Below are 17,757 nucleotides of genomic sequence, written 5' to 3' on the forward strand. Positions count from 1 at the left end.
GGGGGATGCATGACGTAACGCCGTCCCCCGTATCTATCTTTGCCCATTGTAATTTTTTAGAAAGTTGGGGGACGCGACGGATATTTTCTTGAAGCGGGGGTACGACGTCCCCCTGCGTTCCCCTTAACTTTTACTTCAGGAATTAAGTGAAAATACCATAATCAAAGTTTGTGTGTGCATTATCAATAAATATCTTTCGATGTTGGTTAGTACGTTTCTGTTTGGTCGTCATGTAAGGCACTGTTACCAGGCCCATATTCTTGTTGAGAACTTGTGAAAGAAAATTAGGATTGTACTGTTTTAAACAACAACAGAAATAATCCTCGAAAAACAGAAAATTTGAAGCAGAGTTCAATTATATTTTAAGCTGACTTTAAAAAGTATCAGTTAATTTTTTCTAACCTAGTTTGTAATCTCATAATATAAATACGTAAATCTTTTAAAATGATACCTATGAACATATCATTGCGTAGAAAAAATTTGTAAATTAAAACGATCAGTTTTATTGGATCGTGTAATTCTGGGAAATAAATATTTTTAATATATATATACATTTGTATAGGATAACTTTTTTCTTGTAATTTCAAGCATTTGGTACGAGTTTTCGTTACTTCAGCAGATATAGTAGTTATTTTTGCTATTTGATAATCCTTATATAGCATTATAGGTGATACACAATTTGAATGTATCTTAGTCTATAATAGTAATAAAAATGAAATGGGTAAGTTTTCTAGGTATATTTTCATAAGTACTATTTTTTTTTAAAGAGTAGCTAACACTGCCATTGTATAGAATCGTTATTACGTGTTTAAAAATTGAATTATGCAATTTTTTTTTAAATAGCTACTTATGAATATTCTACACAGTGGAGTGAAATTTTACCAGGATTGTATTTTCTTACTTTCTGGTGTTGAATAGCTAAATTTTCATAAAACTTTTTCTAAAATAGTTTTGACACCACTTCTCGACTTGATGAATTAAAATCATGTTTGGTATTCAAGTGTACTTATTTCTTTGACGTGAACAAACAGTTCCATGCATTCGTGAAACTTGGCATGTTTTTGCAAGATTGATAAGGTATATGTTTAGTAATTAAAAGTAGCGAAGTAAATGATGATTCATCGAAAGTTTTGGTAAAACTACCTTTTTTTTTTTCATGTTTGTACCTGTTGGGGATGGAACTTCTTACCTGGAATGTATGAATATATAATATTACACTTACAATTGTCATATTTACGAGGGGCATTCGATAAGTTATCTACCTAGACAGGAAGGAATGCAGATAGGCTCACCTGGTCATCACTGTTTTCGATGTAGTAGTCTTCATGAAGGTCTATGCACCGTCGCCACTTTGTAAGCAGCGAAGAAATCCCAGAGAGAAAAAAGCATTTGTCATTCCCTGCAAATCGCTGGGAAACAGTCTGTTAGACCTCGTTGTCCGACGAAAAACACGGATGCTGCATCCCAGTACACTTTCGCCAGACGATCTTGGGGTTCCCCACAGTGGCCTTGGCGTACATGTCAGACGTCATGCTCCACTCCTCCTTTCCTGTCAAGGTAGATAACTTACTGGACGCCCTTTGTATCTCCCTGAAGAAGTAAGCTAAGACTCACGAATGAATGAACGAAGTTCGTTCACGACGAGAGAAATGAGGGTAATAACTCAAGGTAGGTTAGATTAGCAAGTTGGGATCAGAACTTAATTCTGAACTATCGGTAAGGAACTGGTTATGTGATACGTGTTCTTAAATCAGAGTAAATTACTTACAATATACTGAAAATATTCTCCAGAGAAAACTGAAGTGATAGTTAAGTTTTGATATTACAGTAACCCCTCGACTTATCTAAGTAATGTGTTCTGTAAGCATATAGAAACACATAATTATTTTATAAATGAAACATCTTGCGGCAGTATTTACTCAGATATAAAAAGGCTCTTTTACATGTATTCTTGTATACAGAAAAATATGTATTAAGTATGTCTTAAATACTGCAGTGGATGTCAAAGTCGTAAACATGTTCATAAACGCAAGTAGTCGTATTTTTTCCAGATTTACTACATAACTCCAATTGTCGTAATTCGGAAGGCTACAGTACTTTAGATATGACTGTCCTGTTTGAGCGTCGACATTGTATGAGACGGGAATTGAAACCACATATAACTGTTTCCAGGAATTAAATCCAGTTCTTACCTTTTGATGCGAGAAACTTGGGTTTAATTCTCGGAGGAGTGCATATGGTTCCGACCCTACGTTGAACCGTATGAGTCAACGTTTTATATGTACTCATTGCTTATATTTGGAACACTCAACTCGAAAACACATCAAATTAACAAATTGAAACTGTTGTAACTTCGTGTCTTATTCCGTCTTTAAACCGTTCCGAAGTTAAAACAAGTGTTTCTTTCGCCATATACACATAATATGAACACATTTTGATCTGGGGCTTGGTAACTTTGTACTCCTACGTGTTATTTTAATGTGTAATGATCATTGTTCAGTGTTTGTGTGCATTAGGGCTGAATGTTAAAAAAAATCTCAGTTTTACGTGTTAAATTCCAAATTTCATAGTATTGTATTACAGCGTGGACATTATACCTCAGTTCAGTGGCGTATGCAAAGGGCAAGATATACAAAATTAAATACATATACAAACATCTGAAATTATATAAACTTGGGAGTTTGAACCCTCCTCTCGACAGACTTTTGCGTACGCCACTGCCTCAGTTGACCTCAACCTCATTATTAACAGCTATGGTCAGTGAGGCTTGTGTGGTCTTACGAAAGTGACTCTAATAGTGCAAGAGCAAATGTGAGATATGCGCTATCTTGGCTGTATTCTCATCCTTAATGTATTTAGCTTTAATAACAAGTATTACTGGTAGACAGGATTTTCCTAGTAATTTGCTACTGTTGTTATTTTATATTACCATAAAGAAATTGGGAGACTGAAAATTAAAATTAGAAATAAACCCATTTCAGTAGTACTTTTTTTGGACGCAGATAACATGCTTTTGAAATACTATATTGGTCCGAATTTCGGAAAGTTCTTCTAAGAAAGACAGCTTGTGTATGTGACGGTCTTACATTAATTAGGATGAAGGCACGTTATAAAGAAGATAAGTAAGTTATCCAAGGTACTTATGAGGCAAACCTAAGTGAATACATCAAAATTAAAATATAAAGGATTACTTATCCTAATTAAGGTCAGGAACTATTTTATGATAAAATATGTTAAGTTCTCGCCTTTCTTGGGTATTATTCTGATTCACTTGCTGTGTCTCTGATCCTACGTTGAAATCGATTCTCACTTGTCAGTTCTAGCCTCGATGCTGCAATGGAGCGTTGAGCTACAAAGATAAAAACGCGTACGGTTAGGCGTGTATACACTAGGAGATAAGTTCCAGGAAATATCTTAGGATTTATCTGAGAAAAAGTTACATGTCTCGTACGAAATCCTACTCTTTTGTGTCATACACATAACTATACTGCATATCCTACTGATATTAATACCAGGCGCTATATTGTTAAATTGCACACCTCTAAACAAAGTATAAAAATCAGAATATAAATTAGCAAAAGATACCTCATCAGGTCCTGCACCACTCTTCGTTTTGTCGAGTATTTTTACTCTTTCACCCTTATACGGTTGGCGGGAAGAACACAAATTTGTTTTCACTTCCTCTCACTTGGTGTCGCTTAAATCGAAATCTTACGAATTTTCGTTCCGAAATAGAGCGTGTTCTAAACAAGAGAAATCTCGTAGGATCGTTCAGAACATAGGAAATGATACGCGATCTGATGCCATACACGTTGAGATTTTTCACTCTAGGAGAAATCGTAAGAGATTTCCTAGGATCTATCTTATAGTGTATAGCAGACCTTAGCGTGGTTTAGTGTGAAATTAGCCAGCCAGAAATGTGAGTTCTGTGTTAAGCTGCAGATATTGTGAGGTAGGACTTTTGTAAAGAAGTTTTCAAAAGAAAAAGAGCTAATTTCACCATCATTGTCAATCGTCAAACAAATACATTACATTTTAAACTCACTTTCAGGTAAGTGGGTGATCCTGTCATAAGTTAGTGAGAAGAAATTTCTGTAAAACTGACATATAGTTATATTCGGACCTATACGGTATTGCAATGTTGCAACCAACTATTGAGTGTAGTCAGGATATATATTTTTTTTCCTAAGATGTTTGTACAAATGCTTCATATCGACTGAATAGTAGTATTGATTTCGTAAAAAATCATGTATATTTTCTAGTATATTTATATTTATATAAATACCATATAATGTGTCCGTGAACTATATATGGCTCGAGTTCTTCCACGCAGTATGACCAATTGATTAGAAGCTATTTTTGTACAATTAACAGTTTCTAGTTTTTGAAAACGCAAAAGAAAAATAACGCAAGCATTGTTATGTAAATATACTACCCTTCAAACAGTGGACCAAGTCTTTATAACGTTTTAGCTGAGTAATGCTTCGTATTTTTGTATCTATATTATGCTACTCCGTGGTGTGCATTATATATATATATATATATATATATATATATATATATATATATATATATATATATATATATATATATATATATATATATATATATATATATATATATATATGTGTGTGTGTGTGTAGCACTGCTTTGTCTAACTCATATTGTGGTTTAGAGAAAGAAGAAAAACTGTGAATAATTGTCAGTGAGTATGTATTATTTTAAACTGCCTAGGACGGGTGTTAAAACATGAGTTTTATTTGGCAAATGTATAGTTACAATGCCATGTTTATTATGTTTAATGAGGTTTTATATCACCCTTTCGAAGCTTTTTATGAAAAAAAATATGCCCCTGTATTCCTATAAAAAATTAAGACTTAAACTCCCAGTTACGAAGCACCGAAGAACGTTCCATAATTCGTATAAGTTCTCGTATTTCTACCATTTATTTGTATGCATAGTGTTTTAAATGTGATAAACTTCGAGAATCAACATCTAAAAGTATTTCTATTTGAAGTGTGCCCTCGGAAAATATATGAAACATACTTCGGTTCTACTCCCGCCGCCCTCTAACGGGAGTAAATCTTCCCTTTGCTTTGGGGAAAGAAGTGAAAGACCTCGGTTGTGTTGGCAATTTGTCATTCTGTCGTTTGGTCTTGGCAAGTGAAGATCGTAGGCTACTTAAGAATGGCCAAGAAGACAGAGCACAGCGAAGTCCGTGAAATAATTCATTGCGGCAACGCTCCCGCATACAACAATTGAAAGATGTCACTACAGACAAGCTCTTTCGAGAAAGGTAGGGAAAAACACGTCGACAGCAGTGCCAGCAGGGACACATTTGAAATAGACTCAAGCCGCACACTGAAAGAGCAAATAGGTGAAGTATGTGTTGCTGCAGTTATTTTCACTCCGTTGGGGTTTTGACGGAAACTAGCTCCCCATGCATTGAAATAGGTCAGCCGCACACTGCTCCAGGGTAACTTGCAACACCGCGCGGCAAAATTGCGGGAGAATTTCGATCGGTACGTGCGCAGACTGTAACCTTATACTTCAAATATGTATACACTCACTACGAACACGAAAAGTGATTTGATAACATTCTGCTTCATTTGGATCACAGTGCGCCGTCGGTGTGAAGTTGCACACTGAGGAATCAAAGAGTTAAATTGCTCCGGGCAAAACTGTTTCGCAAAACTTCCTTCTTCCAGTTTGCTCCCTCCCTTTGGGTCCGACAGTGTTTAGATTTAGAGAAATTACGGGTATTGTAGACGCACTGTCTATTTGTATATCTATAAATCACCGAGTTTATATGCAGGGTAATTCAATACGAATGATACAAAAAGGAAAAATTGCCGGTGATTCTCTAATGAATGTATTTTGTGAATACCGATGAAACATGAACGGTAAACTCCCATAAAGTTATTTTTTCTTTCGGACACATACACATTCATAGATGTTCGATGTGGGTCCCGTTCGGTAGATATCTAAACAATGGTCACGGTTTTGCTACACCCGCGTTTGCTTGTGCAATTTTCCTTCCTCAAATAGTCCGTCTTAAACTGTTTCGTCCACCGTGAGATGTTATGCTGTTGCACAGTGCTTATTTAATAGATGTTATATGGAAATGTGTCTGAACAGCCGTTACCGATGATGCTCTAATGGAAGCATTTGAATATACAGTAATCCTTCGCAGGCGCTGGTACCACCAGTTTGCAAACTCGTATAATTTCGTATAGAAGCAAAACTGGATGAGAATTACCGGATAAGGACAGAAACTCCTCTTGAAAATAGCACATTCCCCTATATAATGAATTATAAGCTCACGCTGGGCGGGGGAAGTATATATTTGTATATTCCAGTGTATAATAGAAAGCATTTTGCGGATTTTCAAGTGCCATCTTACTGTAAAAATAGCTTAATTCACATACTGGATATGGCAGCGTGACTCGGTGGTAGAATACATACATCAGATGCGAGGAATTCCTAGTTCTTACAATTCTGCGTGAGTTGTACAACGTGGGTATTTCTAGGAATTATATCCTTCCAGCTTGTCATTTTACCAATTCTTTCATAAGCTTTCATATTAATTATCCGTCTCCTTTCGCCTAAAAAGCATAATCGCGGAACGTTGAATTAAAAAAAAAAAAATCCACAGGTCTCACGATTCCAGTTTCACTTTGTTCCTTCGTATCCTCTTGAAACCATTGGTCTCGTTTCACATTTCCTTGGTGCGAAAAGGGAGTTAAAATCAATCCGTTAACCCAATATATATAGTTTTAATGGATAAATATGATCTCAATGGGACATCGTTCTTCTTTTTCGTCATACCTGTCAAGCAGATGTTTCTTCCAGCTCTAGTCAGCTCCGCCCCCCGTTTTCCAAGCAGTAAGACTAATACTTTTCAATTTTAGGGGAAACATCATAGTCAACACATGTAATTCAGTAAGATCATAATATGAAACTTTAAAAACATATATTGAGAAAGTAAACACATTTAAAAAAAAAGTCTCAACTTTCCTTCACACTTTATTCAGGCTTAGGACTGACAATGTAGTATGTCTACATTGGCTTGTTCAAAAGCTGTTGAGCACTTTTGAGTCTCCTTTTCATATGACTTTAAAATGTCCAGTATATACAAAAGCTGTAGATCTGCCAATTTTCGTGGTATCCCCTTTAAGATCAGAATGTGTTAGTCTTACCGCTTGGGGCAAGATCAGAGATGCTGCTCGGGACAGGTGGGTGGAGCTGAATTCACCTGGAAGAAACACTTGCTTGACAGGTATGAAGAAAAAAAACAACAGTGTCTCCCTGAGATTATATTTATCCAGTTTTGTTTATACAGGGAGCACATTTTATTGTGTAATGTTATGGCTTGAATAAAACATTGAATGTATTAAATCAGCAAAGAGTTAGTTAAAAGAATAACACAATTGTAGAATAAAATTATGTAATTCTGCTCGTATGTATAAGATATATTTTAATATGTGTATGTGTGTATATATGATGTTTGTAAATATCTATATAGCCTGCTTTAAAAACATATAGGATAAAAAAATGTGTAAAGTTGTGATAGAAGTAGATTTTATTTTATTTTTATTTTTATAATTATTTTTTACTGTTTCTTTCTTTTAGTTTGGGCCACATCCTCAATTTCGAGCGATGATAGTGGAAGTGGAGGAGCGAGTCCGGTAACACCCCAACCCCAAAACGAACCAGCTGCAAATTCAAACAAAACTTAGGCAAAACAAAAAACAAACCTTTTTAAGTTTCCGAACATTACTTTCTTTTTTTGTTATTATTCCTCTGTTTAATCAACTTAAACACATATTTTGCGTGTGTTTTCTTTAACCTTTTCAGTTGTAGAATTCATAAATTTTGAGTTCTGTTTTTCTCGTCTGCCCCTCAGCCTCTTTACACATATGTATATGTAATCTAAACCAACAAAGCAGTATTGCCCATTGCTGTGATTTCTCTACTGTAAAAATAACACCACGTGAAAACAGCAGAGCTGCGCGTAATTATATACATAACCATATCTCTCTTTTTGCAAAGATGAAATAACTATATATTATATATTTGGTGCCTCAATGTTAACTATTACTGTTGAAAGCAAAAAGAGTAGCACATGAAGATAAATATATATATATTCTTGTTTATATGTATTACGTGTTAAAAAAATACATAATAGAGGAATAGTGACAAGTTATATGTACTGAATGTAACAATGCGTCTTGCCTTCAGGAAAAATAAAAAGTGCTGTTAAAATCTGGATAAATTGACCGACACCTTTATATTCATGAAACGAATGATAATTTCAGTAATTAATCCGTTTTAACAGTACTAAAAATAATAATTGATTTTTTTTTTTTTTTTTTTTTTTTTAAAAAAAAGGAGGGCTAGTCAATCACATGTGTTTGGTGGAAATTTGTGGAAAAATAATTGTTGGAAATTCGGGTCTTGATATGAGAAAAAAGTCCACAGACCAAATTAGTTGCAAACTGATTATGACGACTTGTAAAAAATATGCAGTGGTAGGTGAGGGTTTATTATGTGTTACTTTGATGTGGTAAGTGATTAATGGTATGTAATATGTATATATATAGATACTATAAAAGAAAACAAATACTTTGATTCAGGTGGATGTGTTGTTGCTATTAAATAAATAAATAATTTTTGTAAAAAAAATTAGATTTTATCATTGATTGAAGATAAAAATGCCTTAAATATGTTCCAATAGTTTTATCCAAAAAAAAATATATTTAGTGATTATGTCCAGTATACTACAGGTAGTATGTAATATTAATTAGCTAAGTGTACGTTGTTCGTGTTATGCAATATTTAACACAATGCTAGGAAGAAAAGAAAAAAAAACAACAACATGGTGCTGTAAATGTTAACATGTGTTTGCTTGTTTTTTTTGCCCCATTCATACTCCATTCCAATGTATTTATTAATGTATAGTAAAGCAAGGTTATATATTGGTTCATTAATTTTCTTTCAGATAAAAAAAAAAATGATAGAGTATTTTGTATGTTACTGTATAGTAAATAATGATTATATATATTGTATATGACAAGACATGCATCTGTGTCTCGAATTAAAAAAAGAAAAAGACTTAAATATAATAAATGGTAAATATTAGCAGTCGTTTTTTCTGTTGTTGTTGTATACTCCAAGTTATTCTCCCGAAGTCGTTTTTGACGACCCATGGTCAATTTATTGAAAATTATGGTTTTAGAGATATATGTAAGAGAGATGACTTCGTACATCGGTACCATTGAAGGACGTTATCTGCTTTAGTCCTACCGACGCAACTAGGCTAATTGTCGTCCGGGGCAAGAACTCGTCTTAGCAACCCCCACCCCTCCTAAGCAACCAAACAAAATGCTCCCCAACCACACCTCATATTGGCATCACACAATAATTCTTCTATTTCATTTTTCTTCAAATGGTAAAGCTTGATTTCAAAATTGGAGTACATAATTTAATTTCTAGTAGAAGATAAAACACCAAACTAATTAGTATTTGATTGCCAAATAATCTGAGAGTAGCATATGCTTGACATATTCTTATAGTCTTATCATAACAACTGCAAATCACAATGTTTTTGGAATTATATCGAGATGTGCATACGAGTATGTATGGAATGAATCAACAGTCTCTTGCTTTAGAATTGAATATTTATGACAAACAGTCAAGGTGTTGTCTCGAATATTATACTCAGACATTTTGGAAATCTTTTAAATGTATGTAAGTTAAATGAGAAAACAAAAAGCTGGAACTAAAATGTAATTTTGCAGGCCTTTTTGGCTGCAAAGGTTTTCACAATATCCTCAAAAGATAAGTTTGAAGCTAAATTATGTTTTATGGATATGATCCTAAGGTTGGTGAGTCATTATCCTGTTAAGTTTGAGGTAATTCTTATCCTTGCTAAAATTGCTTTTCTTGTCTTATAGTGAAAATAAATATTTGCCCCGTTTTGAGTCTCCCCCCAATCCGGCGCCCGGGGCACAAGCTCCCGTTTGCCCCGCCTTAGTTACGTCGCTTTAGTCTTTGCTGATTCCAGAAAAAAAAAACTCATGAAGAAGATGGCTTACTGCAGAAGATGACTGCAGAAAATAGAACTGCGTTTTATTCTTCTTTTTGAGTTTATTATACATATTACCCGTCGCACGAGTCTGTGCATTTGTTTTGTAGTGGCGCTGCTGTTGTGTTTGTTTTGGCACTGGGCGAAGGGTGTGGTGGGAGGGAAGGCAAGAATGGTTTTCTGTATTCCTTTACAGGGTTGCCAGGACGTCTTCCTACAAAGTAACAGGCCTTGTGCCTCCGCCGCCAAACACCCTCATTTCCCTCATAGAGTATACCATGCATATCATTTCCCTATTTTATTCTCCTGCCGGCACCATCAACACAGTGTTAAGCAACACTGAATGAAAATATTTCTGTTCATATGCTTTTGATTTTCTCGAAAACCTGACCATAAAGGAAATCTCAAGAAACTAGTACCTCTGGCAATCCTGCTATGTTGCTCCTACCACTTGTAAACAAGGAAGTTAGTTCTCAACTTAGCCGCATGCAGAGAAAAATCAGACGAGTAATAGTTCTTTATATATACACAGACAGTGGTGCTATTCAGTCGATTCGCTAGAACAGGTTGTTAAAAAATTTCGAGTTCGCAGAACCGTTTGTTACTCCCAGACATAAACACACACAAAAGGACGCATTACCTAGCCAAGATTGAAAGAAGAAGCCAAACAAATTTGTGAAAATACCTCTTTATTTTCCCGCTCGCTTGTATTATTGTGAAAGCAAACAACTTTGTGTCAATTCAGTGGGGAGACAAAAATTTGAAATGAATTCCGGAATTTTGCCCTGGATACTGGGATCTGTGAGTGTGATGAATGTGATACATATCTAATGCCTATTACGTGTGCTACCTACCTGTTTTTGGACGATTCCGATATCTTCATTAGTACAGGAGATATGCGCCTTAGAAGCAATGTGTACGAAATACAGGTCTCTTCATCGATATCTCGAATGATTGCTTGTCAGACCAAGACTGTAAAGGTAACCAAGAAAGTTCTGTCGCTTTTTGTGGAAGTATGTGGTCAATCGGCCCTCACACCGTGAGTTGCATGCGAATGGAGATAAGGCGAAGGTCAGTAGCTGGTGTTGATATATCCAACATACTACCTGGTTGTGGCAGTGCAGTTACACCGTGAACTTGCGTAAGGTCAGATTTGGCGATTGCCAGTCCTCTTAAACAATAAGGAACCAACATCAAACACAGCGTGCAATTGCAAACACATACTGTACCTATTGCATAATGTGATTGTCTGCTGCTGTAGTTGGGCGTGGTCGACCATCACCTCTCCTTCGCACAGCATTGCCTGTGGTTCGGAACGCTCTTCTCGCACGTCAAATGATGCTGTTGGCCACACTCGCCTTAAGTCATCTAAATGATGATGCGAGTAACACCATTGCAGTCCGCCTTAACAGCTCTTTGGCTAACACATACTGTCTCTCCCTCTTTTTCACCTGCTTCATATTAGGGAAGCAGACCCATTCGGGGCTACGCTCACTTATACAATATCTTGCTCGCTGTGCATGTGTGGGACATCTCTGGTTAGATGCTGCCAGGTTTTCATTCCTTTCCATCGACAATGCAGTATTGTATGCTACTTTATCTATCTCGGCCTTAAGGTTTGCACACGAGTGAATCTACAGCGCTTCTTTCAGCTTCTTAGACATTTCAATGTTGTTTTATTCTGAAGAGGGGAGTTTTTTACTCTTGACATTTGTCGATGTTACAAATAGGCATTGCACAAGCATGCGACTTAAGACAGGGCGCATCTGGCATTTGGTGTTACCGATGAGTGATCCGTTGGCCTCAGTCCATAATGGCTTGCCGAAACACCACAACGCAACATTGCATTTTATCATAGTTTGCGATAATCACCCTTTATAATTGCTTTTTTCTATTTTTTTTAACGTTATTTTGTGATCTGTAAATTGAGCTTCCTTGTGATAAGCTGTTAGCATATGCGCATTTGAAGTGAGAGATCCGGGTCCAATTTTTGTTGGGAGCTCATGTGGTTCGAATCTCGTGTTAAGCTGTAGGTTCACGTTTCATATAAGGTGCCTTCCATCTCAATTCAGGCAGAGCATGTACCATCACCATCTCAGATATTGTTGAAACTTTTTTATAGTAACTAGACATGTTTTTAAGAGACCCATATTTTTTTGTTTTGTCGAAAAAAATTTTCCCGCCAAGTAATGGGCCATCAAAGACGGAGTACAATTTATGAATTGTAAAAGACATGGAAAATGGTCAACTTCGGAGCCCCACCATTCAGCTATGGAGACAGGTAGAGATATAATTCTTGTTGTGGTATGTATATTTTATTGTACTTCGGTTTGCGCATGCGTACCTTTTTGTACATAAATTAACAAATGAACGTTAATATATCTGAAAAGTCGAAGTTTGCGATTTTTTTTCGAGCACTTCCGGTTCGAATTTTAAAATTCTATTTTCACGGTTGGTAAGACCCAGTCACCTGCTTTCCGAAAAAAAAATTTGTATCGCTTCTGTGTGCAACCGTTTTGTCGCAAAAAATTCGAGAAATTGTAAAATTCTCAAAAATCGCCATTTTCTCGAAAACACCATCTTTTAAAATTCTGAAATTTTGTCAGATGGTTTAGCTTTACATGAATAATAAACACACCAAATACCATTCTCGACCAATACTTCATGAATTAACTACAGCCTTTTGAAGTTAGCGAAGTTTCGTTAACTTTGATGTCACAGTTAGCAACACTGGAAACAATAAAAGTGCAATGATTTGATGATGTTTGTGGTTCACATTAATTAAATGAAGAATAAAAGGTTTTCCTGACTGGTTTTTGTTATTTTGATCAAAAAAGCTCTCTGGAATAGTAAAATGAGCCCCCCCCCTTCCTTACTCGTCCGTTTTCTTAAATCAGTCATCTGAAATGGAAATTACGATTACGAAACACACAAATTTTAAGTTTACTTAAAATGGCCATCCAATAAATTCTGATGATTTATAAAAAGCCTGCACTATTACCTCAGTGATGACTTGGAATGATCCAGACAAAGTCTCAATTAAGTGCGATGCCATTACAGTGATCGAAAAAGGACAAAAAGTTTTTTAAAAAATCCAAACAATTTCTTACCCGTTCCATCAAAGAAATTATGGACTTTCTTTTAAACAGAACAATCTCAGCATAAGAATGGGTCACTCGGAATTTTATAGTATTCGACTAAAGTGGGTCAGTCCGCAACCTGCTAGGGAAGTGTGTGTGTGTGTGTGTATTGTGCAAATTTTAAGTTATCTGCTACTGCATTGCAACAAATCAAAGGTGCAACCTGTATTGAAGCAGTCATGAGAGACCTATTTCCTTTAGTAGTATGATCCGCTGAAAAAGACAGCTGTCTCCTTCAAGAATGTAGTGAATGTCCTGAAATGAAAGGAATAAGTGTGGAGTCTTTGATCCTGCTGAAAATGAAAGTGTTACGTATGCCATATGGGAAAACAATGATCTCGTTAAACAAAAAACTGTGCCACTTTCCGTTTTCGTATCGTACATTGCTGGTTTAACTGTAAGACTTGTAATTCATGACTACATCAAGAAAATCCAAAGAGAACTAATTGCTACCGAAAGCATCGTATAAAATTTCAAGATACAAATTCTATTTTACTTCATGTGCACTTCGTTGAAAACTGGACTGTTATTCTGCAAAGTGAAATTCAGTTATATCACCGGAATATGGAACAACTGACAGTTTTGTTGTAATAAGCGACGACAAAACACACGATTCGGCTCATGTACTCATAGCCATAGACAAGATTCTAAAAATACTCGAAGAAAAGCGAAAATATAGGTTATAGAAAAAGGTTCGAATACGTGGAAATAAGTGTCTACAATTTCCCAAACCGTGTCAGTGATTTATGATGGTGTTGCATCCCACTTTAAAAATCGCTTTCAGATGTTCGAGATGCAGACAGGTCCGATAAAGCAGTGGTTTTGCAGTGAAACCGGCCATGTTAGGGTCTCTGCGACAGTATTGGGGGGGGGGGAGGGGGAGTTGTAAAGAATGTGGCAACGCGGCATAACCTTAGGCAAAAACAGGTACACAGTATTAAAACCGCAGAAGAATTCGTGAGTATAGTGCAAGTATAAACTCCGGGTATTACTCTCGTTTTGTTGCCTGGAACTGAATTCGACAACTTCCGGAAGAAAGAAAGAAAGAAAGAAAAAGCAAGAATGGGAAAGTATGTGACCGGTAACTGGTATTCAACGAAGTCACCTTTGGCTTTCGGAAAATGGCGAAGTTTTTATGGCAGTAACGGGTCAACACAAACTAACTTCATGCTTCTCCCAAAATCGAGCTTCTGCAATTCAAAGTGTAGATTTAAGAAGTCTGCAAAAAGGAACTTTTGTTACATACATATGCTCAAAGGCTCCGATTTCTCTGTAGATTGAGGGGGGGGGGGATTGAGATGCAGAAGGTATATATATATATATATATATATATATATATATATATATATATATATATATATATAAATCATGAATTACGTACAGTTGAAGTGCTGTTTGTGCTTCCACATGGATTTTCAGCAGGGTACAGGTTTCCAGAAGAGCATAAGAGAAGTGAAAATAAGTGTTTTGTGATTATCGACAATGTGCTACGCAGGAGCGGATCCAGGACGAAACTTCTGGGGGGGGGATGAAATACTGCTACTTAGAGCTACTTTTAAGAGCTCCAAACTCTGGAATGGGTTTTATTTATATATAAAATAAGAAAGTTTCTTCTGGGAGGGCGATCGACTCCTTGGATCCACCTCTGGACGAGTTGTAAGTGTACTACTGCTATTAGCGAAAAAGACACCAAGCAAGCAAATGATAAGCCCATACAAAAAAAAAAAAAAAAAAATCAGTGAAATTTTGCTTCCGAAGACCATTTTAAGTAAATGAACTTAAAATTTATGTGTTTTGTAATCGTAATTCCCATCTCAGATTACTTCGTTTTTAAAAAAACGGAGAAGGGGGGAGGAATAATTTTACTATTTCCGAGCGCTTTTTTGATCAAAATAATAAAAAAAACAGTCAGGAAAACCTTTTATTCTTCATTTAATTAATGTGAGCCACAAATATCGTCAAATCATTGCATTTTTATTGTTTCCAGTGTTGCTAACTGTGATATCAAAGTTAACGAAACTTCGCTAACTTCAAAAGGCTGTAGTTAATTCATGAAGTATTGGTCGAGAATGGTATTTGGTGTGTTTATTATTCATGTAAAGCTAAACCATCTGACAAAATTTCAGAATTTTAAAAGATGGTGTTTTCGAGAAAATGGCGATTTTTGAGAATTTTACAATTTCTCGAATTTTTTGCGACAAAACGGTTGCACACAGAAGCGATACAAATTTTTTTTCGGAAAGCAGGTGACTGGGTCTTACCAACCGTGAAAATAGGACACCCATGTTTCGCCTCCGGTGAAGACGCGATCGCTGAATTGCTGAAACGTAAGGTCAAAACAGACGGCATTTCTTCATGGGCTCCATTATCAGTTGTTTTCTTTCGAATCCATCGCACAGATAACTTGCGAAACTGCAGTCGATGGGTGGCGACCTCATTCAACAGGGAACGGGCAAGCACATGTATGTGCGTTTTTTAAGACTTCAAAATTATGTTATGCGCATGCCTGTTTCTTTGTCTATCAATAGGTATCAGAGCAAGAAACTTTTTTTTTTTTTTTTTTTTTTTATGTATTCAGTTACTTAGAAGAGATTCCATCTCATCCTTAATCTTCTATACGAACAGAAAGTGGTGGAAATTAACTTTCTGGTTTGAACGTTGATAAATTACCACAAGGTTGTAAAAAGCTACAGTATTCATTTTCATACAAGAACGATAAGCGATGAAGAAAAATTTACTCTTCAATGTGGATTCCACGGATGTTATAAAATAGAGGATCTGCCCATTCGTATCTTCAATATATGAACTCAACGAAGCCCAAAACAACCGAGCATCGTCTGATCCTTCAAGTCTGATTGGCTACTCTCGTTTCCGCCATGATTGTTGGCTCGAAACATTGCGATCTTAGTGGCGCGGAGTGGGCAGCGTAGGTGTGGCGAAGCTGTGACGTATGGCTTCACGATTTTGTTGTATGGGCAGATCCTCTATTTTATAACATGCTTGGTGGATTCAGTGTGCCAGGGACTGAGTTTCGTCATCACCCATATCTCCCTCTCCCTCTATTCAAACCGGAAGTAATAAAAATTAAGAATTTTCGTGTCAACACTGATTTCCACAGAGAAATGATAAGTAACAAAAAACGATTTTTTCAAAAATATGGATGGATTCAGTGTTCTCTCTACCGGTTTTTAGCCACTAAAGCCACAGGTGGTAGCCTACTGATTTACACCCTCCATTCCAAAAGAAACCGAACTTTTGAAAACAAATAGTACCACTAGTGCCATCTGTTGTAATATTTTACCGGTAGATGGCGTAGTCCCTCATTGACAACTGGTATAAATGTCATGACATTTGGATGCACGGCAACAAAGTTATTGCGTTTCAACTGTCAGTGTGTTGTGTACATCGGTCGGAAAATGAGTTTCAAACAACGAGCTGCAATTGAGTTTTGTGTTAAACTGGGTAAAACTTTTAGTGAAACGCACCAAATGCTACAAAATGCATATGGTGATGAGTGTCTATCCCGTACGCAAGTTTACGAGTGGTTCAGGCGATTCAAATCGGGTAGAGAGACGCTGGATGATGACGAAAGATCAGGCCGTCCCAGAACCGGATTATCGGAAGAAAACATCGAAAAAGTGCGTGAATTCATCAAACATAACAAAAAATCGTCGGTGAAAGTTATTGAAATGGAATTAGGCATTCCTCAAACAACCGCATACCGCATTTTGACCGAAGTTTTGGGCCTTAAGAAGGTTAATTCGCGGTTTGTACCACACAAACTCACCGAAGACCAAAAACTTGATCGAATTGCGCATTGCAAAGACATCGTTAAAAGTGCTCGGCAGGATAGAAACTTCTTGAAATCGATTGTAACTGGTGACGAGACGTGGTGTTTTGAATATGAGCCCGAAACAAAGCGGCAAAGTGCTGAATGGAGAGCGCCGGATGAAGGAACACCCAAAAAAAGTCGCTTGGTGAAGTCAAAAGTTAAGGTGATGCTGATTTGTTTTTACGATTCAAAAGGAATTATCCACAAAGAATTTGTTCAGCCCGGCCAGACAGTCACTGGAGAGTTTTACTTGGGCGTCATGAAGCGTTTGCTGGCAAGAATTCGTCGTATTCGGCCCGAATATCGCGAAATCGGCAGTTGGACTCTTTTGGACGATAATGCACCATCACATCGTTCGCGACTTGTAACTCAATTTTTGGTCAAAAATCACATTATTCGGTTGCATCATCCGCCCTATTCACCAGATCTCGCTCCGTGCGATTTCTATCTGTTCCCGAAACTGCATTTGGCGATGAAAGGAAAGTGGCACGCATCGATTGATGCCATTGAGAAGACGACGACCGCCGTCCTAAAGACCATTCCAATAAAGGACATGGAGAAGTCGTTTGACAACTTGTTGGAGCGTGCAAATATGTGTATCGATGCAGAAGGGGAATACATTGATTAATAAAAATGATTTGTTCCAAAATGTACATTGCTTTTTTTTTTTTTTTTAAACGTTCGGTTTCTTTTGGAAT

General features: G+C 36.5%; 1 protein-coding gene across 6 annotated transcripts in view; it reads left to right on the top strand.

Annotated features, from left to right (window-relative positions):
* Positions 1 to 8,372, top strand: part of LOC145672066 (vesicle-associated membrane protein 3-like) — a 100,310-nt gene extending 91,938 nt beyond the window's left edge. For all 6 annotated transcript variants that reach the window (XM_081741307.1, XM_081741303.1, XM_081741305.1 and 3 more), the window contains one exon: positions 7,633 to 8,372. Coding sequence is in view for 4 of the 6 variants with exons in the window: in XM_081741303.1 (XP_081597429.1) it covers positions 7,633 to 7,739 (107 nt within the window). In the remaining 2 variants the exon portion in view is untranslated. The remainder of the gene's footprint in view (positions 1 to 7,632) is intronic.
* The last annotated feature ends 9,385 nt before the right edge of the window (positions 8,373 to 17,757 follow it).

Source organism: Thermobia domestica, chromosome 15 (assembly GCF_964235325.1).
Source record: "Thermobia domestica chromosome 15, izTheDome1.hap1.1, whole genome shotgun sequence".
Taxonomy (NCBI): Eukaryota; Metazoa; Arthropoda; class Insecta; order Zygentoma; family Lepismatidae; genus Thermobia; species Thermobia domestica.